Source organism: Prunus avium, chromosome 7 (genome assembly GCF_965620075.1).
Source record: "Prunus avium chromosome 7, drPruAviu1.hap1.1, whole genome shotgun sequence".
NCBI lineage: Eukaryota > Viridiplantae > Streptophyta > Magnoliopsida > Rosales > Rosaceae > Prunus > Prunus avium.
Window position 1 is genome coordinate 32,876,343 of NC_142290.1, and position 21,729 is coordinate 32,898,071.

The 21,729-nt window shown below is 39.2% G+C and overlaps 5 protein-coding genes across 5 annotated transcripts; 4 read left to right on the forward strand and 1 right to left on the reverse strand.

The window, feature by feature from the left end:
* Positions 1-149: 149 nt before the first annotated feature.
* Positions 150-2,811, reverse strand: LOC110773669 (AAA-ATPase At2g18193-like). The gene is made up of 2 exons (XM_088244736.1): positions 1,906-2,811; positions 150-825 (listed from the first exon to the last, which is right to left on the reverse strand). Exons 1-2 carry the CDS (start codon positions 2,743-2,745, stop codon positions 397-399), a joined length of 1,269 nt encoding a protein of 422 aa, XP_088100862.1. The 5' UTR covers positions 2,746-2,811; the 3' UTR covers positions 150-396.
* A 4,362-nt stretch (positions 2,812-7,173) lies between these two features.
* Positions 7,174-9,074, forward strand: LOC110773714 (AAA-ATPase At2g18193-like). Its single transcript, XM_021978243.2, has 2 exons — positions 7,174-8,273; positions 8,388-9,074. Exons 1-2 carry the CDS (start codon positions 7,455-7,457, stop codon positions 8,850-8,852), a joined length of 1,284 nt encoding a protein of 427 aa, XP_021833935.2. The 5' UTR covers positions 7,174-7,454; the 3' UTR covers positions 8,853-9,074.
* Positions 9,075-12,425: 3,351 nt separating this feature from the next.
* On the forward strand, positions 12,426-14,196 carry LOC110773658 (AAA-ATPase At2g18193-like). Its single transcript, XM_021978182.2, has 2 exons — positions 12,426-13,387; positions 13,498-14,196. Exons 1-2 carry the CDS (start codon positions 12,560-12,562, stop codon positions 13,975-13,977), a joined length of 1,308 nt encoding a protein of 435 aa, XP_021833874.2. The 5' UTR covers positions 12,426-12,559; the 3' UTR covers positions 13,978-14,196.
* Positions 14,197-14,941: 745 nt separating this feature from the next.
* On the forward strand, positions 14,942-16,883 carry LOC148293350 (AAA-ATPase At2g18193-like). The gene is made up of 2 exons (XM_088243984.1): positions 14,942-16,006; positions 16,185-16,883. Exons 1-2 carry the CDS (start codon positions 15,260-15,262, stop codon positions 16,704-16,706), a joined length of 1,269 nt encoding a protein of 422 aa, XP_088100110.1. The 5' UTR covers positions 14,942-15,259; the 3' UTR covers positions 16,707-16,883.
* Positions 16,884-19,965: 3,082 nt separating this feature from the next.
* On the forward strand, positions 19,966-21,729 carry LOC110773707 (AAA-ATPase At2g18193-like). The gene is made up of 2 exons (XM_021978235.2): positions 19,966-20,861; positions 21,021-21,729. Exons 1-2 carry the CDS (start codon positions 20,034-20,036, stop codon positions 21,480-21,482), a joined length of 1,290 nt encoding a protein of 429 aa, XP_021833927.2. The 5' UTR covers positions 19,966-20,033; the 3' UTR covers positions 21,483-21,729.

Genomic DNA, 21,729 nt, shown 5'->3' on the forward strand with positions numbered 1-21,729 from the left:
GTATAGTTAAGAGGTTCAGAAAGATCATTTGGTATGGATTTCGTTTCAGAAAATGCAACACGGTAATTATGCTCACAATCACGTGTCAACCCCAAAAAGGGACCCTAAGTCAACGAGACTTGTTAGAAGAAGTTGTATAAGAACAGAAATTTCCATCAAATGCTGGTGGTCGCTTCTCTTTGCCTTCCTTGTTGACCAAAAGTCAAGGTCTCTGTCTGCACGTCTTTTTCCACATAATTTCACTACTCTGGTGGGTACGCTATAATTAAGAAAATAAAAAAGGGAAGAGTCTGAATATAACCATACATTACTTCATTATCAGATGGGACATATGACACCAGCTTATTCTACTGCCCTAGCTCATGCTAGGTGGACGAGTTGTCACCGTCATCATCATTAACATTGAGATCCTTCTTGAGTTTCTGGTTTATCAATATTATTAGTCTCTTCAAGCTTCTTGAGTTTAAGAAAGTTGACAAGTCCAGCAAGAGCAGCATCAGCATCATCGTCGTCAACATCATCATCTCTCTTCAACAGTTGCTCACAGACCTCAGCAGGGGTGACCTCTGTGCTCTCTAGCAAGCCTGCGATTTCTCCGTGAAGGCGATGATGATTCAAGTCTTGAATGCCAAGGTAGTTGGAGGCCAAGACCTTAAACGCATGTGGAGTGCAATAGGACATGTGAATGTGGACGTCCATTCGACCAGGACGCAACAGTGCAGGCTCAAGCCGATCCTTGTGATTTGTAGTGAACACAATAATTCTCTCGTCACCGCAGCTTGACCACAGACCATCCATGAAGTTTAGCAGGCCTGAGAGTGTGAACTGCAAATATCAACAGTTAAGTGAATGCCAAAAAAAAAAATAGAAAATTTGGCATAAGTCCAATTATGAGGAGAGACTTTGGGTGCAATCCATGCAGAAATTGTTGTTGATCCAAGTCCTTTGACTTTTGCGCCATATAAGATTGCATGCCTCTTTCAATTTATTGATATTTACTTTTTTTTATTTTTTATTTTTTGTTCCAATTATGCACCTAAAACATAAATAAGGTAAATTATGAATTCCTAAAACTGGTAAGTTATTGATTTGTAGGATATTAATTATCATATTTGATTTGAATTTAATTGCAAATCTATTTATTGAATTCTGAAATTTTCCCAAGGTATACCGACATCAAAATTTGTAATAAGAGTTCATGAAAACTCCATACCTTAACAATAGGTAAGGTACCTATGCATACACTTCGTATGCAGTATGCAGGTAATTAAACCCATAAATTACCTCTGGTCCAGGTAATTAAATCCATAAATTACCTCTAGTCTAGGTAGTTATACTCTCTAGCCCAGCTAATTGAACTCATATAATATCTTGGTATGGATCTTTAAACTCAACTGAGATAAAAATTCATGGAAGACATGTAAGTATGTATATAAATATGAACCTCCAGAAAAAACTGCTTAAGAAAACTCAAGGAAAAAACACTTACCTGTAAGGCAGGTACATATATACATGTATGTATTAACATTATTTACCTGTATATCAGGTACATAATTTAATGTGAGTGCTTGTCTGATCGATTGGTATAATATGTGAGTCTTTACTTTTTATTGATTAAATTGTATTTTATTTATACATTAGGAATATTATCAAGGAAAAAAAATTCAAAATTCAAAATTTGGAATTCAATTTCAAGGAAATAATGCATTAAATTTAGATTTTCAATGTGTTTTCCTTATTTACCTTAAAGGGTAAAATCGACACAACAAAAAAGTAATAAATGCCAAAGACCTACATCTAAAACAAAAAACACGAGGACTAGACCTAATGACAGCTAATCGTTTTGGACCTAGATCTAAGAACCCGAAAAAAAATCTACATTAAAAAGAAAGAGTATGTACTAACCGTGGGCTCCTCCGATTTCCGGTTTTGCATGTCATGGACGGTGCAATCAATATCCTCAATCACCAAAATAGAACGATTTTTAGTGGACAGCAACACTCTCTTCAACTGAGAGTCACTGCAAATACCGTTGAGCTCCAATTCATACACATCAAACTTGAGATGATTAGCCATGGCTGCAATCAAGCTCGACTTACCAGTGCCGGGAGGGCCATACAACAAGTAGCCTCTTTTCCAGGCCTTCCCCACCTTCTTATAAAACTCCCTCCTCCTCACAAACCTGTCCAAGTCCTTGATAACCTTTGTCTTCAGGTCGGGCTCCATGGCGATCGTCTCGAACGTGGCTGGGTGCTCCAGATCCACTCGTGATGGTGAGTTAACGCTACGAAGTTTGAGAATCTTTTCCTCTTTTTTAATGGCTTCAGCCCGAGTAACCACATGGAGCAAGTAGGAGGTCAGGACTTTGTCTTTGTGTTTCTTGTGGAAGGTTAGCTCGAAGCGACGTGTTACCTGGCCGGTCGGGAATGTTTGGACCACGTAGAGCCAGTTGAGGTTAATGTCCTCAAAGGTGTCGGCGATCTGCTCACCGCTGTCGATGGCAAGCTTGACGGTTTCTTGGCGCGGCGTTTTGCTGACTTGGATGGTTCGGGTGGAGGGATTGATCAAGTCAATGGTGGGGAGGTAGAGTTGGGCCGCTTCGTAGACTTGGTTGGGTGGGGCGTTGGTCTGGTGGATGATGAGAGTAAGGTCATGGCATTGGCGAGGATGAGGGGAGAAAAGTGTAGAAAGGTAACTGAGGGCAGTAGAAATGAAGAGCATGAGTTGCTCGACGATGAAAATCATTATGGATAGATATGCTGCAAGCAAGGGAAAGGAAGGAAGGCAGTCAAGGTTGAGAGAACAAGGAGAGGATATATATATATAGGGGTCGTTTGGTACGGCGGACTGTCATGGACTGGACTAAATCCTGGGACTGTCTTGGATTAGCTCGGATTGGACTAAGTTGGATCAAGTACTGACCTACGTTTGGTGCTGCGTCGGACTAAGAAACTGGATTGTAAAAATAATGAAGACCTATGTTTGGTGTTGTGTCGGACTAAAAATAATTATTTTAATATTTAATTTTAATTCATGAAAAATTAATAAAATTTTAATATTTAATTTTAATTAAGGCTTTCTTTTACCTAAAAATAAATAAAAAGAAAACAAATAAGTGAGTATGTGGTGGTTTATTATCTTATCTCTCTGGTCAAACAAATAATTAAGCCACACACTCCAAACGACCTTTTTATTTTTTTATTTTTTTATTTTTCTCCTTTTCTTTTTACCTTCCTTCCTCTCCTCTCCATTGACTTTTCTTCTTCCTTTCCTTCTTGGCCGTTCCTTTCTTTTTTTTCTTTCTGCCTCCTTTCTTCTTCCTTCCCAAGCCTCCCCCATTTCTTTTCTTTCTTTCTTTCCAGGCCGTTCCATCTCTTTTCTTTCTTTCTTTCCTCCTGTTCTTTCCTTTCTCTTTTTTTCTTCCTTCCTTCCTTTTCACTCTCTCTTCATGCTGCACCCCAATTTTTAAGAGAGCCATATCCACTTCTGGGTATGTGGTGGCTGCAAACACCCACCCTCCTCTCTGTCTGATTCCACTAATTAAAGGTTGTGGTGGTTCAATTGGGTGGTGATGGCTGTTGAACTGAGTATGTGGTGGCTGGTTATGGGTGGTGATAATGCTTTGATTGACTGATTGGGTGGTGATGATGGTTCAATTGGGTCTGTGGTGGCTGGTTATGGGTTTGATGGTGGTGGTCTGAGGGTAGTGGAATCATGGTGGTGGTGGTCAAGGTCGTGTGTTTGATGGTGGTTGTGGTATCCAGGCGGACTCGCATGCTCAAAATAGAGAACCACATTTTGGGCTCGCTATATTACCCGAGCGAGTCCCATGTTTTTTCCCCTTTTGGACTATACAATCTCATTTAAGTTAATCCCCTACTTTACCAAACATAGGTTTCAAGGACTATTTAACACAATCCAATCCAGTGAGGCATAGTGAGGCATGCCAAACATGCCCATATAGTCCTCAAATAAAAATTATTTGAGGGACATCCTTTAGTGTCCACTACGAATTTATTTTCAACAATCCAAGCAATTTATTTTTCAAATCTACATTCATAGATCATTCTTACAAAAAATTAGATGAATTGGAAACCGTTTCGATATCCAATTGTGTCATACAAAATCAATGAACACAGTGCTTCAAGAAATTACTAAAATTTCAATAATTCAATTAAGTGGTCAAATGATATCTGATTCAAGTGATTTTTTGTAGAGATGATCTTTGAATGAGTATTTACAAAATAGACCATTAGAATTAGTGGAATATAATACGGAGTGAGTCCCTCAAATAAGTTAATTTAAGAGATCTCTCAATAAAAGCCCTATGTATATTATATATATATAATTGAGTTGGTGCTTAAGAAGTTGCTTAGGAGTTTCATGTAGTCGTTTTGTTGACCGAAGTCTCTCCTTTTTCTCTTTGCAATCTGAGTAGGATATGATGTTTCTTTTCCATCACTAGTCTTATCTGTAGCGTCCTAGTCAAATATTCCCTTCCTTTCGGCACTTACAAAAAAATTATGGTTACCTAAAATACTGAGGATGGTTATATATGATACGTATTATAATATAAGTAGATATTTCATCATTTTCGTTCATATTAACATTCGTTTAATATACTTATTGTAACAAGTATGGTCCCAATAATTGAGTAAGGTTTGGATGATTAATTATTGAGTCTATATACAAAGCATGATAATTGAAAATTTCTCCCCATATACAAATGTTTCTTTTTCACTTTTGTAAAAAGCTCTTTTTTTGGGTCAAATTGTATAAAGCATCATGGAAAAAAATGGATACAACAAGCCATTAAACTTATCAAACATAATGCTAATGGCCTGTTGAAAAGTAAGTGCACACCAACTTTTTTCTAATTGCCAAAGTTGATGAGACAACACTAATGCCTTTTTTTGTGGGCAAAGCACGCCTGGTATGTGTTGTCCTGTTTTTTTTTTTTACTAGTGTAAGCAGAAAACTATTATTCAATACGATATATGTAGTGGCAATCAACTATTTTTTATTGACCATGCATGCTTGATTTCCTAGTAGTTTCTCTCTGTTTTCACAGAGAGGGAGAGCCAGCTTTCAACTTTTTGCTAAAAGATATGTATATTGGGGTTGATACTTACTCGGGAAGGAAGGTCATATAGCAAGAGCGAGGAAGAAGCCTACTGCATGCACACCATCCATGTTTGATTTGATGGATTTGATGCTTTCAATCATTTACTTTAGACAGCAATATGTTGTTAATTTGACCAATCACAAGCAAGCATCCAACGTTATTGACTCGGAAAAGCATGATATATATAAATTTCTCCAAATAATTCAAGCCCTATGAAGACGCACTATATATATAAAAGGGAATACTAGCAACTTTCTCTCCAACCTTCTCAGGTTGCTAGTATTCCCAATCATTCAATGAAACCAAAGCTAACAGTTAGTTTTTCTTCATGTGGAAATTTTTACATTTCTCACTTATTCACGTGCACACTGTCTTTCCTTAATTGGTCTGTCAATTTTCTATTATGTCTGAACTTATTGATGTGTATGAGTTCCTATCGTGTATTGGGAGAACAAGCAAAAAGGAAGATAGATTAGTCAATGAAATAATGTATGTAATTGCCCTTCTTTCTTTATGTAATTTTCATATTAAATGATGAAGAAAATTTCAGAGGAAGACAGATTAGTCAATGAAATAATGAATGGAATTTCCGTTCTTTCTTTATGTAATTTTCATATTAAAGGACGAAGAAAGTTCTAGAGGAAGACAGATTAGTCAATGAAATAATGTATGGAATTTCCGCTCTTTCTTTATGTAATTTTCATACTAAACGACGAAGGTTGCTAGCATTCCCTTGATTATATTCAGACTCTTCCTTTTTTTTCTTTCTTAATTATAGCGTACCTACCAAAGTAGAGAAATTATGTGGAAAAAGATATGCAAACAGAGACCTTGACTTTTGGTCAACAAGGAAGGCAAAGAGAAGCGACCACCAGCATTTGATGGAAATTTCTGTTCTTATACAACTTCTTCTAACAAGTCTCGTTGACTTAGGGTCCCTTTTTGGGGTTGACACGTAATTGTGAGCATAATTACCATGTTGCATTTTCTGAAACGAAATCCATACCAAATGATATTTCTGAACCTCTTAACTATACCTCTGCCTTTTGAACCAAACCAAAGCTTGCATTTAATTGTTTTGCAGAAGTCTTGACAATCTTCGCAATCTTGCTCTGATCAAACATGATCCAATGGTGTGCAGAGAAAATTAACAAAAACATCCCTAAGTTTTTTTTTTGTTAAAATAATAAATTTATAATTTTGTTAGTTTTAAAAACATCCCTAAGTTTTTTAGTTATAGAAAATTAACAAAAATGCCCTTAAACTTAACGGAAAATTTAACAGAATTAAACATAGGTGGTACATTGCAACACTCTATAAAGTTCATGTGATTTTGTTGTCATCAAAGGTAGGAAGGGAGGGGAATTTACTCACACACACAGGTACCTAGAGGTTACGAACCTGAGATCATTAGTCTTAGATCAAACATACTTTTCCACTATGGTATGACCCATTAGCTTCATACTCTCATGTTTCACTCTAGAGTGCAAGTGGCTATTTTTGAAATGAAATAATTACTTTCTTAATTATATCATAGTTTACTTACCAAAGGGGAGAAGATTTATATTTTTTGTTGTACGTCTTCATACGGTTTGAATTTTGGTGCAACCCGAAGCTTTTTATTGTGTTGTTGCATGTGAATGATTGGAAAAGAATGGCAACTGTGTGCAAATTGCTCAAGTTAAGGTCAATCCGGTATGACTGAAAACATCAAATCCATCAAATTAATCATTGTCTGCACTAGGTTTCTTCCTCGCTTTTGCTACCTTCCCAAGTATCAACCCAATAATCTTCTGAGCAAAAAATTTGAACGCATCCATCCATGCATGTGCTGGTCTCTATGAAAACAGAGAGAAACTACCATTGAAAAAGCAATAACAATCTATTCAAACAACTCACCGAACCCAACTCCTACGTTCAACTTTACATGATGATGAATCATGATAGGAGAAAAAGAGTCGAGCATTTCCCCACTATCAGTCCTGATTCCAGAGACATCACGTACAGTAAAAAAAAAAAGAGAGAAACAAAACGACAATAACCTACACAAAACACCAGTGGAAAAAAGAGAGTAAAAACAAAACAAAACGACAATAACCTACACAAAACACAATGCACAGGGTTTCACTAGTGGTCTACAAGTAGACTGTAGACTTCTTTGTCGATCTTGCGATGTGCAATAGTGGCTGTGGTTACTAGTACCGTATATGAACTTGCACCCCCAGGTACTATTATATATCCCCAAATTTAATTAAAAAAATCCCCCTACAAGAACATCTCCTTCTTCTTCTTCTTCGTCTCCTTCTCAACCCCTGCCTCCATATCTGCCATGAATTTCATCATGGAGCAACTGGTGCTTCTCATTTCCACTGCCATCAATTACCTTGCCACCCTTTTCTCCCTTCGCCGTTATCATCATGACCTTACTTTGATCATCCGCGAGGAGAACTGGCCACCCAACCAAGTCTACGACGCCGCCCACCTTTACCTCCCAACCATTGACTTGATCAATCCCTCCACTCGGACCATCCGAGTCACCAAAACACCGCGGCAAGAAGCCGTCAAGCTCGCCACTGAAAGCGGTGAACAAGTCGCCGACGCCTTTGAGGGCATTAACCTGAACTGGCGTTACGTGGTCGAAAAACATCCGAGCGGCTGTGTTGAACATCGCTTTGAGCTGACGTTTCAAAAGGAACACAAAGACAAAGTCATGACCTCCTACTTGGCCTATGTTGTTCGTCGCGCCGAAGCCATTAAACAAGAGAGCAAGATTATCAACCTCAGCAACGTTTACTCAGACAGCGAAGTCGAGTTCGAGCACCCGGCTACGTTCGAGACCATCGCCATGGAGCCCGGCCTAAAGCAAAAGATTATAAAGGATTTGGAGAGGTTTGTGAGCAGGAGGGAGTTTTATAAGAAGGTGGGCAAGGCTTGGAAAAGAGGCTACTTGTTGTATGGCCCTCCTGGCACTGGCAAATCCAGCTTGATTGCAGCCATGGCTAATTATCTCAAGTTTGATGTGTTTGAATTGGAGCTTGATAGTATTGAAAGTGACAGTGAGTTGAAGAGCGCGTTGCTGTCCACTACAAATCGTTCCATTTTGGTGATTGAGGATATTGATTGCTCCGTCAATGATGAGGAACGCAGGGTCAGTTTTTTTGTGAATTTTTATTTTTTGAAAAAACACATATATGAGGTTAAGTGCATCTCTTATTTAGGTATTTGATAATTTTTTGAATTTGTGTTATGTTGACATTTTCAGTACACACTCTCGGGCCTACTAAACTTCATGGATGGTCTGTGGTCAAGTTGTGGTGACGAGAGAATTATCGTGTTCACAACAAACCACAAGGATCGGCTTGAGCCTGCATTGCTGCGTCCTGGCCGAATGGACGTCCACATTCACATGTCCTATTGCACTCCGCATGCGTTTAAGGTTTTGGCCTCCAACTACCTTGGTGTTGAGGACTTGGACCGTGATCCCCTTTATGGAGAAATCGCGGGATTGCTAGAGAGCACAGAGGTCGCCCCTGCTGAGGTTTGTGAGGAGCTATTGGAGAGAGATGATGATGTTGATGCTGCTCTTGAAGGAGTTGTCAAATTTCTCAAACTCAAGAAGCTTGAAGGGGATAATAATAATATTGATAAACCAGAATTTCAAGTAGGAAAAAGGCAGGATATGGATGTCAGTGTTAATGGTGACGACAGTGAGAGCTCAAGCACCTAAAGTAATCGGCCATAGCTATAGCTAGCTAGGCAGTAGAATAAGTTGCATCTTCCGATGGCCTAGCTAGTCCCTTTGGCTTAGTTAGTCCCTTTGGCTTTAAGTACTTTTGTTTTTGGTTTTGTTTGGTGTTATGTTTCTCCTTTCTGTTTGACTATCCTTGCGGGGTGCTATGCTATCCTTGTTATGGTTATTATATGTGATAGTCTTTTGAACTTTTTTTTAGTTTAATGTTATGACATTGGATGTCAATCCAATTAACAGCCTAACAAATAAATAAATAAAAATATGAAAGAAGTATGATTCAAATATAAAATTTGATGATAAAAAAACTTTCAGTCTTGATCTCTTGGACCACAGGAGTCCAAGAAATTGTGGTCACCTACCGTTGGATATTAATCCAATGATTCAAAAAAGTTTCTTAAAAGGAGTGCAAGAGTGAGTGAACCGTTGAATTTACATCCAACGGTGAGTGACCACAAATCTCTTGAACCCCTGTGGTCCAAGAGATCAGGACTAAAAAAACTTTAATATATAAAGGCCCAACCCTACTGTCTCTATGTGTCTCTTTAGATTCAAAACACATGGATATTGGGCGTAGGTGGTGTAGAGAAGAGAGGGATGCGCTGGTTTTTAAAAAAATTATTTATGAAGTTTTCTGTCACGCCCCGGACCCGGGGTAGGTGGAAATCCAGCGCCCGGTGCGTGAGAAAATAATAAATATAAAGAAATAAAAGAAAAGTCGAAGACATAAAATAAACTTTTCTTATAAAAATAGATTCCAAAATCTTACAACTTTACAAGAAATAAATAAAACTCTATCACCCTCATCTAATTCATCCTCAACTGGTTTAGTCTTTGTCTTGTTCACTAATTCATCTGAAAAATTAGACAGAGTGAGGGATGAGCAACCACCGCTCAGTAGGGACATGAGACCTTACCACAGTAGATTGATATAACTAAATTAAGTGACATGCAATCACACAACGAAATATCATATAATTAAGAATAATGCATGAATGAATGCTCTTCATCTAATCCCGTTAATTCATATAACTGGACAAGCAGATCTGCACGTCCCATACCATGCTTATACCACTTGGTCCCGAATGCCCATTTATATGAACTAACACCCATTTCAATCATCCCACAATTCCCCTTTTGTTAGTCATCTTGTCTAACTCCCTTTCGCCAGTCCCAAATCACCCAATAAAAATCATGTGCACTGTGGGATCCCTGAGACCTGGTACCTGCCAAGAGTTAGACTCGACTACACAAAAGACTATTTCCATTACCCTCTTTTCCATCAACCCAAGAATTCCAGCCATCACCGATAACATATGATCATGTCAATATTAATAAAATAATATAGATCATTAACAACACTTCAACATCCAATATCAATAATAATAATATCATGCATAATATAATGCTCACGAAATTTAATTAAATCAATCTTTGTAAAAGGCCCCCAAGAAATCCCTACCTCGTTTCTAAAGCTAGCTCCAAGTTAAGAAAACACAAGCTCCGACTTCTTAACTCCTCCGGAGAATTTGATCACCACTTACTTTCTTGTTTTCTTTCTTGTTTTCTCTCTCTCTCTCTCTCTCTCTCTCTCTCTCTCTCTCTCTCTCTCTCTCTCTCTCTCTCTCTCTCTCTCTCTCTCTCTCTCTCTCTCTCTCTCTCTCTCTCTCTCTCTTTTTCTCTTCTCTTTGCATTTGCCGCATGCAATCTCTAAGTTTGTTGTATTGAATTAGTAGTTGAAGTAGGCTCCTATTTATAGTGCAAATAAGAGTTGGCTAAAGATGAGATAGAAAGGGGATGTCGGCATATCAAGTAGGTGGTGTCAATTGGCATGTGCATATGAATGTAATGCTGCCAGCTATAAGAAATTATAGCAGGAGGTGTTCAAAGCTAAACAAATTCAAGATATGCATATGATGACAACTCACAAGGTGATAGTGCTCCTAGCTTGGCTATAATAAAATGGATATGTCTATCACTAATATGAATCAAAGTTAATCACTACAACCCTACTTAGCCACCAAGTATTAATAACATGCAAGAGGTGCAACGATATAAGATTAATAAAACATATTCGGATATTTATTTAAAGTATATATTTATTAATGATAATATTTATGGAAGTATAACATGTACCAAGACAATTATATATATATATTTAAAATACAGGGTTTCACATTTTCTTATCTTAATATTAATTTTCAACATTGCAAAGTGAAAAATAAAAACATTTACAAGGTGATGTTGTATTACAAGGTGCAAATGTAGCTCCCACCTCAGCATGATGTGGGCCCCACCCTAACCATGTCATCACTTAACAGCAAATTTAACGATTAGGTGATACTTTGCAACATGGAGGGAAGTTTGGGTGTCACATTTGTCAAAATAAATTTTTTAGGAATGTGGTATTTGTGCAAAATAATTAACAACAGTTACTTTCTTAATTATATCATAGTTTACTTACCAAAGTGGATAAGATTTATATTTTTAGTTGTGCGTCTTGATAGGGTTTGAATTTTGGTGCAACCAGAAGCTTTCGAGCTGTGCTGGTCTCTATGAAAACAGCGAGAAACTACTAGGAAATCAAGAAGGGTGATGCTCGAAAAGTCATTATTACCAAGGAGGAGAAAACTAATATCCAGTCCAAAAAAAAGTTCTCGTAGAGTCCGAATTTGTGGAAAAATAAACATCCAAAACTCTGAAAGAGCCTCACTAAGAAAATGGTAAATTACTCAAATAGTCCTTAAATTTATACCCAATTTACATTTTGATCCCTCAATTAAATTATTCGTTCAAATAATCCATCAATTCTATATTAATCGCTCAATTGATCTTATCGTTAAATTATGTTAATATTGCAGTCAAATGTAAGGGTAAAACTGTTCATAACCTTCCTATGTTCCCTAGATAGGTGATACAGTGATGATAAAGGGGTGATACATAGGTCAAAAGTCTTATTTACCCTCACAAATGTAGCATGTGCTGCTTACATGACTAAATTTAAAAGAAAATGTAACGATAAGACCAAAGAGACAATTGATAAAGAGTTGGTGGACCGTTTGAACGAATAATTTAATTTATAGACCAAAATGTAAATCGAGTACAAATTTAAAGACCATTTGAGTAATTTTCCCCTAAGAAAATTGTTTTCCATTTCTTTATTCGTTTTGGCCTCACATATTAAATAGATGTGCAACTTACCATTATAAAAGCTTAACAATCTAATCAAACAACTCACCCAACCCAACTCCTAACGTTCAACTTCACATGATGATGAATCATGATAGGAGAAAAAGAGTCGAGCATTTCCCACTGTCAGTCCTAACACAGTCAAATATTATCCAGAGAGGTACCTAAACTAGGTCACCTAGCACACAGTACAAAAAAACATCTAGCATAAAGAGAAAAAAGATAGACTTTGGTCAACAAAACGACAATAACCTACACAAAAGACAATGCACGCGGTTTCACCAGTGGTCTTCTCCTACAAGTAGACTTCTTTGTCGATCTTGCCATGTGCAATTGTGGCTGTGGTTTCACTAGTACTGTTACTGTATATGAACTTGCCCCCTATGTAACAAACCTCAAATATATATCCCCACATTTGATTAAAAAATCCCCCAACAAGAACATCTCCTTCTTCTCCTCAACCTCTGCCTTGCTTACCCTGCATCCATCCATCCGCCATGAATTTCATCGTGGAGAAACTCATGCTTTTCATTTCCACTGCCCTCAATTACCTTGCTACCCTTTTCTCCCCTGGCCATTATCATCATGACCTTACTTTCATCATCCGCCAGAACAGCACGCCACCCAACCAAGTCTACGACGCCGCCGAGCTCTACCTACCATCCATCGAGTTGATCAATCCCTCCACTCGTACTATCGGCGTCAGCAAAACACCGCGGCAAGAAGCTGTCAAGCTTGCCATGGAAAGCGGTGAACAAGTCGCCGACGCCTTTGAGGGCATTAACCTTAAGTGGCATTACGTGGTCAAAACACTCCCGAACTGCCGTATAGAACGTCAATTTGAGCTTACGTTCCACAAGAAACACAAAGACAAAGTCATGACTTCCTACTTGCCCTATGTGGTTGCTCGGGCTGAAGCCATTAAGGAAGAGAAAAAGATTCTCAAACTTCGTAGCGTTAACTCACCATCACGAGTGGATCTGGAGCACCCAGCCACGTTCGAGACGATCGCCATGGAGCCCGACCAGAAGACAAAGATTATAAAGGACTTGGACAGGTTTGTGAGGAGGAGGGAGTTTTATAAGAAGGTGGGCAAGGCTTGGAAAAGAGGCTACTTGTTGTATGGCCCTCCTGGCACTGGCAAATCCAGCTTGATTGCAGCCATGGCTAATCATCTCAAGTTTGACGTGTATGAATTGGAGCTTGATGGTATTTACAGTGACTCTCAATTGAAGAGCGTGTTACTGTCCACTGCAAATCGTTCTATTTTGGTCATTGAGGATATTGATTTCGGCGCCGTTAATGCGCGAAACCGAAAGTGCGGGGTTAGTACCTACCTAAATTTTTTTGTGAATTAGGTGTTTGATAATTTTTGGTTTTTTTTTTTTTGTGTGTAACATAGTGAAAATATTAATTAATATGTTGATATTTGCAGATCACGCTCTCAGGCCTGCTAAACTTCATGGATGGTCTGTGGTCGAGCTGCGGTGACGAGAGAATTATTGTGTTCACAACAAACCACAAGGATCGGCTTGAGCCTGCATTGCTGCGTCCTGGTCGAATGGACGTCCACATTCACATGTCCTATTGCACTCCTCATGCGTTTAAGGTTTTGGCCTCCAACTACCTTGGCGTTCAGGACTTGGACCGTCATCCTCTTTACGGAGAAATCACGGGGTTGCTAGAGAGCACAGAGGTCGCCCCTGCTGAGGTTTGTGAGGAGCTATTGAAGAGAGATGATGATGTTGACGATGATGATGTTGATGCTGCTCTCCAAGGAGTTGTTAAATTTCTCAAACTCAAGAAGCTTGAAAGGGATAATAATAATATTGATAAACCAGAATTTCAAGAAGGAAAAAGGCAGGATATGGATGTCAATGTTAATGATGACGACAGTGAGAGCTCAAGCACCTAAAATAATCGACCACAGCTTTATCTAGCTAGGCAGTAGAATAAGTTGCATCTTCCGATGGCCTAGCTAGTCCCGTTGGCTCTAAGTACTTTTGTATTTGGTTTTGTTTGGTGTTGTGTTTCTCCTTTTTGTTTGGCTATCCTTGTTATGGTTATTATATGTAATAGTTACTTGAACTTTTTTCTAGTTTAATGCTATGACATTGGATGTCAGTTCAATTAACCGCCTAATATAAGGGCCCAACCCCCACTCTATCTATGCGTCTCTTCAGATTCAAAACACATGGACGTTGGTTGGAGGTGAGGGAGGGTCCAGTGGGCTGGGAGAAGAAGAGAGGGACGGGCTGGTTTTTTTAAAAAATTATTTATAAAGTTTTTTTATTTTAATATTAATTTGCAACATTGCAAAGTAAAAAATAAAACCATTTACAAGGTGCAAATGTAGCTGCCACCTCAGCAAAATGTGGGCCTCACCTTGACCATGTTATCACTTAACAACAGATTTAACGATTAGGTAATACATTGCAACATGGAGGAAAATTTGGGAATCGAGCACCATCGGACGGATGTCCTCCTCTCGCTCTCCTTCTAGCAGAATTGATATGGGTAGATGGTCCTGGTATTTATCCAGAAGATTTGGCAGGCCGAAAATGAAATTTCCCATGTTGAGATTTACACAATTTGCATATTTTCATAGAATTTGAGCTCGGGATTTCGGATTGCAAAATTCCCCAATATTGCTCGCATGTAATTTGCAAAATTCTGAGTTGATGGTATTGGAAATGCTGCAAAATACTCCGTTTTCCATGAGTGAAATCCCGATTTTTGCTCATATCCCATCTTTTTCCCCTCATCCAAACACAGTGGCTGCTATTGGAAATGCATTAATTAACAACAGTTTCTTTGTTAATTATAGTGTACATACCAGAGTGGAGAAATTATGTGGAAGAAGTCGTCTTCGTCGCTATTGCTATGCAAATGTGTGTGGCTGACCAGCATGCACGTGTCCATTTGGCTTTTTGTGGTTCCATGTCTTTTACTGGAGAAATTTTTGAGTGTTCCCGGTACATCACGTGGTTGGTGTACCATCCAATAGACGGAAGACATATGAAATATGTCCAATGCAGTCCGCCACAACCTGAATTTTTTTTCTTTTTGCTCTCGCAAACCAAGCAACCTCAACTATATATATAACCAAATTTTGATAGAAAAAAAATCCACCCAATAGGAGCATCCTCCTTCTTTCTCAACCTCTGCCTCCCTTGCCCTGCATCCATCCATCCACCATGAATTATCATCATGGCCTTACTTTTATCATCCCCGAGGAGAGCTCGCCATCCAACCAAGTCTACGACGCCGCCCACCTCTACCTCCCAACCATTCACTTGATCAATTCCTCCACTCGGACCATCCGAGTCACCAAAACACCGCGCAGAGAAACGGTCAAGCTCGCCATTGAAAGCGGTGAGCAAGTCCCCGACACCTTTGACGGCGTTGACCTGAACTGGCTTTACGTGGTCGAAAAACATCCGAGCGGCTGTGTTGATCGTCGCTTTGAGCTGACGTTTCAAAAGGAACACAAAGACAAAGTCATGACCTTCTACTTGGCCTATGTTGTTCGTCGCGCCGAAGCCATTAAACAAGAGAGCAAGATTCTCAACCTCCGCAACATTAACACGTACGACGAAGTCGAATTCGAGCACCCGGCTACGTTTGAGACGATAGCCATGGAGCCCAGCCTAAAGCGAAAGATTATAAAGGATTTGGAGAGGTTTGTGAGCAGGAGGGAGTTTTATAAGAAGGTGGGCAAGGCTTGGAAAAGAGGCTACTTGCTGTATGGCCCACCTGGCACTGGAAAATCCAGCTTGATTGCGGCCATAGCTAATTATCTCAAGTTTGATGTGTTTGAATTGGAGCTTGATGCTATTGACAGTGACTCTGAGTTGAAGAGGGCGTTGCTGTCCACTACAAATCGTTCCATTTTGGTGATTGAGGATATTGATTGCTCCGTCAATAAAGATAAGGAAAACCGGGTCAGTACCTACTCTTTGTTTGTAAATTTTTATACTAAGCGACACCGGGTAATCGAATTTAGAACCTTGGATCCTGGGCTGAATTTTTATTTTTATTAATTAGTATATTTGATAGTTTTGTGATTTTGTTCTGTAAATAATAAAGATTAATATTATGTTAATATTTGCATGCATGCAGTTCACACTGTCAGGCCTACTAAACTTCATGGATGGTTTGTGGTCAAGTTGCGGAGATGAGAGAATTATTGTGTTCACAACAAACCACAAGGATCGGCTTGACCCTGCATTGTTGCGTCCTGGCAGAATGGATGTCCACATTTACATGGGTTATTGCACCCCAAGTGGGTTTAAGGTTTTGGCCTCCAACTACCTTGGCATTCCTGACTTGGACGGTCATAGCCTTTACGGAGAAATCGTAGGCTTGCTAGAGGGCACAAAGGTTACCCCTGCTGAGATTTGTGAGGAACTACTGAATACAAATGATGAGGATGATGATGAAGATGCTGATGCTGCTCTCAAAAGACTTGTCGACTTTTTCAAACTTAAGAAGCTTGAAGGTGATAAACCCGAAATTGAAGAAGCAAAAAACCAGAAAATGGATGCCGATGTTAATAATATTAATATTTTCAAGAGAGAAACTGAAGAAGAAAGAAGGCAGGAAATGGATGTCAAAGTGAATGATGACATAGAAAATAAATGATGGTGATATATAGATGCTGGAAAGTGTTTTGGTAGCAAAAATAAATTATAAAATATATGTATTAATTAATCTTCTTCATTATAATGAAAAAAGGTTGAATTAATCCTTCCATAGTTAATTGTGATAAGGTGGTCGAGAGTAAAGGAAGGCAAAGAGAAGCAAATAAATGAAGGTACTGGGCGTGGAGAAATTATAGAATGATACCGTACTACCACGTCAGCTCGTGATACTCCCACTCAAAATTTAACATGTGTACAACTTTTTAAAGAAAAATTTAAAATTTAAACAGCTGGATTTAAAATCCTTTTTTCAATTTAAATTTAATTTAACAAAAATGGAAATATCTAAAATAATAATAAATAAAAAAATTCCTCAGCAACATCAACCCCTTCTTTCAACTTGCGACAAAGCCCCCACCCCACCCCCACCTTTCTGCCATGGCTGCCGCTGGTCTTTCTTTTTTCATGTCTTTGTGTTTTTCTCTCTCCCCCTCCCTCTTCCTCCCTCTTCCTCCCTCCTCTCTATTACGGGTAGGGTTCAAGGAATTTAGATTGAAACTTTCTTGGGGGTGAGTTTATGGTCTTTGAGGAATCCAAGCTTTCAACATATATCAAGAGCAAACTCATTTGCCATGGGCTGTCATCATATTCACAGATAGAGAGACAGATAGTCATGACAGGGGGCTTCGTCGCCGTCGATGAGGCAAATGATTTTTGGGTTTTTATTTTTCTTTCTTTTTATTTGTAAGTGTTTAAAATTCTTTTTTTTTTTTTTTAAGGGTAAAATGAATACTCTAGTTGTCAAAAAGTTATACACATGTCAAATTTTGAATGGGAGTATCACCAGCTGACGTGGTGGTACGGTACTATTCTATAATTTCTCCTGGGCGTGGGCGTGAAATTTCTGCGCAACCAAATGAAGACTTTTTTTGTTTGCTGCATGTGAACGGTTAGAAAGGAGTCAAGCATGATCATGATTCATGAATCAACAAGATGACAATAACATACTGGGGATTGTGTGCACGCGGTTTTGGGTCTAAACAAGGCACAAACACGACAGAGCACACAGCAGAACACGCAAAGGCACAGACACAAGAACCCTAAAAGAAATTAGGGCCCACAGTAGAACACGGGTGGGCACAACACACACAGGTCACCAGAAAGTCGGCTCTGATACCAAGTCAAATTTTCCAGGTTAACGGGCCGAGGGTCCACTCCAACAACACCGATACTGTCCCCACTTTACCACCTGCACAATCCTCAGGTGTGGGGTTTTATCACAAAAGGCCTCGGTATTAGTTGGAGTGGGGTAATTCTATTTAAAGTACTCTTTCTCCTTCCCTCTCTCCGATGTGGGACACAATTGGTTTCAACAAGAAACTTGCAAATTAAGCCACCTCACGTAAATATCCCCAACTTTGATCCAATTTTAATTTGTAAAAGATGTGATTAGAGAAGGTGTGTCTATACATTTTGATTGATAAAAAGGCTAATAGGGTGTTAGTTGTAGCCAGGCTTTTGGTGTGCTCCCAAGTGGTTCTGAATTCAAGCTCCATGGTACGTGTACGTGTGCTTGTGAGTTTTCCCCTTCTTCTTTCTAACTTTGGCAACAACAACAAAAGCTACAGTCAAGTGGTATTGTCTAAACTAAAATTTGGCAAAATAGTCGTTTTAAGTATTTATGCGGTGGTGGGTGTGGTCACGACATAAAAAATGGATGTCGATGTTAATAATATTAATATTTTCAAGAGAGAGAAACTGAAGAAGAAAGAAGGCAGGAAATGGATGTCAAAGTGAATGATGACATAGAAAATAAATGATAGTGATATATAGATGCTGGAAAGTGTTTGGTTTGGTAGCAAAAATCAATTATAATATATATATATATATATATATATATTAATTAATCTTCTTCATTATAATGGAAAAAAGTTTGAATTAATCCTTTCATAGTTAATTGTGGTAAGGTGTGGTCCAGAAAAGGAAGGCAAAGAGAAGCAAACAAATGAAAGGTACTGGGCGTGAAATTTCTGTGCAACCAAATGAAGGCCTTTTTTGTTTGTTGCGCATGTGAATGGTTAGAAAAGAGTCAAGCATGATCATGATTCACCCCAACTCCTACGTTCACTTCACATGATCATGAAGAAAAAAAGTCAAGCATTTGTATTGTTATTGTACCACTAGCAGTCCAAAAATAATCAATCAAATATTTATCCAAAACACGAGGAAAGGGATAAGACTTTAGTCAACAAGATGACAATAACATACTGGGGATTGTGTGCACGCGGTTTCGTGTCTAAGAAACTTGCACATTAAGCCACCTCACGTAAATATCCCCAACTTTGATCCAATTTTAATTTGTAAAAGATGTGATTAGAGAAGGTGCATGCATACATTTTGATTGATAAAAAGGCTATAGTCAGGCCCTATTGACCAATAGTAACTAACCTAGACTTTTGGTGCGCTCCCAAGTGATTTTGGATTCAAGCCCCATGATACTTGTGCGTGTGAGTTTTCCCCTCCTTCCTAACCTTGGCAACAACAAAAAAAAGGCTACCGTCAAGTGGTGTTGTCTAAACTAAAATTTGGCAAAATGGTCGTGTCAAGAATTTATACGGTGATGGGTGTGGTCACTACAATGCTTTCTTAGGTGGTGATGGTTGTATAGTTCATTTAGGCACCTAAGTTGTTTTAGGGTTCAGCTATATTAGATTTGTGGAATTTATTTGAGATTATGTTTAATTATATAGTGATTTGGGCTAGTAGTTTAAATGCGATTTTTTGTCCGTTTTAGTTTTGTTTTTAGAGACTTTGGTCAGATTGGAAACCAGAAAAAAGGCAGACTCTCGTCAACAAGAGGAAGGCAAGGAGAAGCAACCACGAACCAGCAGCTTCTGGGGTTTGATGCATGTCAAGGATATGGACCCACTCCACAGTGAAGACTTGTCGTGCATCCAGGTGCAGCACACGTAGGCACAAATGCCCTGGAAATTATATTGGGCTATGGCTAGCTCTCTGTCTTTTTTTATGGAAAATGCTAGGTATATTACATTTTTATACCACACTGTGTATCACTTCTCTAATAAAGGTGGGCCCTATTGTATTGGTGGGCTCCACCTTTATTAGAGAGATGGTACACAATGTGGTATAAAAATGTTGTATGCCTAGCATTACCCTTTTTTCATATCATACTTGGAGTTGTGGGGTCTACCCAAACGCTTGCAAAGTAAGCAACCTCTCAACTATATATATAGAAACGCCTCCCAACACCATCCACACCTTGTTCTCGAGCTGTGCCTCTCTCCCTTGCTGCCTCGATCCATCCGCCATGAATTTTATCTTGGAGCAGCTCCTGCTTCTCATTTCCACTGCCCTCGATTACCTTGCTACCCTTATCTCCCCTCGTCACGATCGTCATGATCGTCATGAGGACCTTACTTTCATCATCCGCCAGGACTACAGGCCACCCAACCAAGTCTACGACGCCGCCAAGCGCTACCTCCCAACCATTGACTTGATCAATCCCTCCACCCGAACCATCCAAGTGAGCAAAACGCCGAGGCAAGAGACCGTCAAGCTTGCCATGGAAAGCGGTGAGCAAGTCCCCGACACCTTTGAGGACATTAACCTCAACTGGCGTTACGTGGTCGAAACATTCCCGGACGGCAGCGTAGAACATCGCTTCGAGCTAACGTTCCAAAAGAAACACAAAGAAAAAGTCATGAGCTCCTACTTGCCCTATGTGGTTGGTCGGGCCGAAGCCATTAAAAAAGAGGAAAAGATTCTCAAACTTTCTAACCTTAACAACGCATCAGTGGATTTGGAGCACCCAGCTACGTTCGAGACGATCGCCATGGAGCCCGACCTGAAGAGAAAGATTATGAAGGACTTGGACAGGTTTGTGGCGAGGAGGGAGTTTTATAAGAAGGTGGGCAAGGCTTGGAAAAGAGGCTACTTGTTGTATGGCCCTCCTGGTACTGGAAAATCCAGCCTGATTGCGGCCATGGCTAATCATCTCAAATTTGATGTGTTTGATTTGGAGCTTGCTAGTATTCGCAGCGACTCTCATTTGAAGAGTGTGGTTCTGTCCACTACAAATCGTTCCATTTTGGTGATTGAGGATATTGATTGCACCGTCCATAGTAAGGATAACAGGGTCAGTACCTACTCTGTTTTTTTTTTTTTGGGTGAATTTTAATTTTTAGTGACCTTAAATGCACCTCCTTAATTATGTGTATCTGATAATTGCATTTGGTGATTTGTTCTATAAATAATAAAAATATTATTTACATTCAGTGTTATGTTGATTTTGCAGTTCACACTCTCAGGCCTACTAAACTTCATGGATGGTCTTTGGTCAAGTTGTGGTGATGAGAGAATTATTGTGTTCACAACAAACCACAAGGATCGTCTCGACCCTGTATTGCTGCGTCCTGGTCGAATGGACGTCCACATTCACATGTCTTATTGCACTCCGAGTGCGTTTAGGATTTTGGCCTCCAACTACCTTGGTGTTGAGGACTTGGACCGTCATCCCCTTTATGGAGAAATCGCGGGGTTGCTAGAGAGCACAAAGGTCACCCCTGCTGATGTTTGTGAAGATTTCTTGAAGAAAAATGACGATGATGTTGATGATGATGATGATGTTGATGTTGATGCTGCTCTTGAAAGAGTTGTCAAGTTTCTCAAACTTAGGAAGCTTGAAGGGACTAATAATATTGATGAGCCAGAAACTCAAGAAGAAGAAAAGGCAGGAAATGGATCTGAAAGTGAATGATGAAGGTGATAACTACTCATCCATCTAACATGAGCTATAGCGAGCCCCTTTGAGATGGTTTTGGGTTCAAGTACTTTTGTTGGAAAAATAAATATGAATGTTAGATTCCTAGGTTTTGTTTGGTGTCATGTCCCTTTTCTGTTGGGTCTATGTTTGGTGTTGTCCTATTATCCTATCTGATTATGATGTAATCACTTTGGTTATATCGACAAATAAAGTAATGGTGTGGTTAACCCTTTTTCGTTTT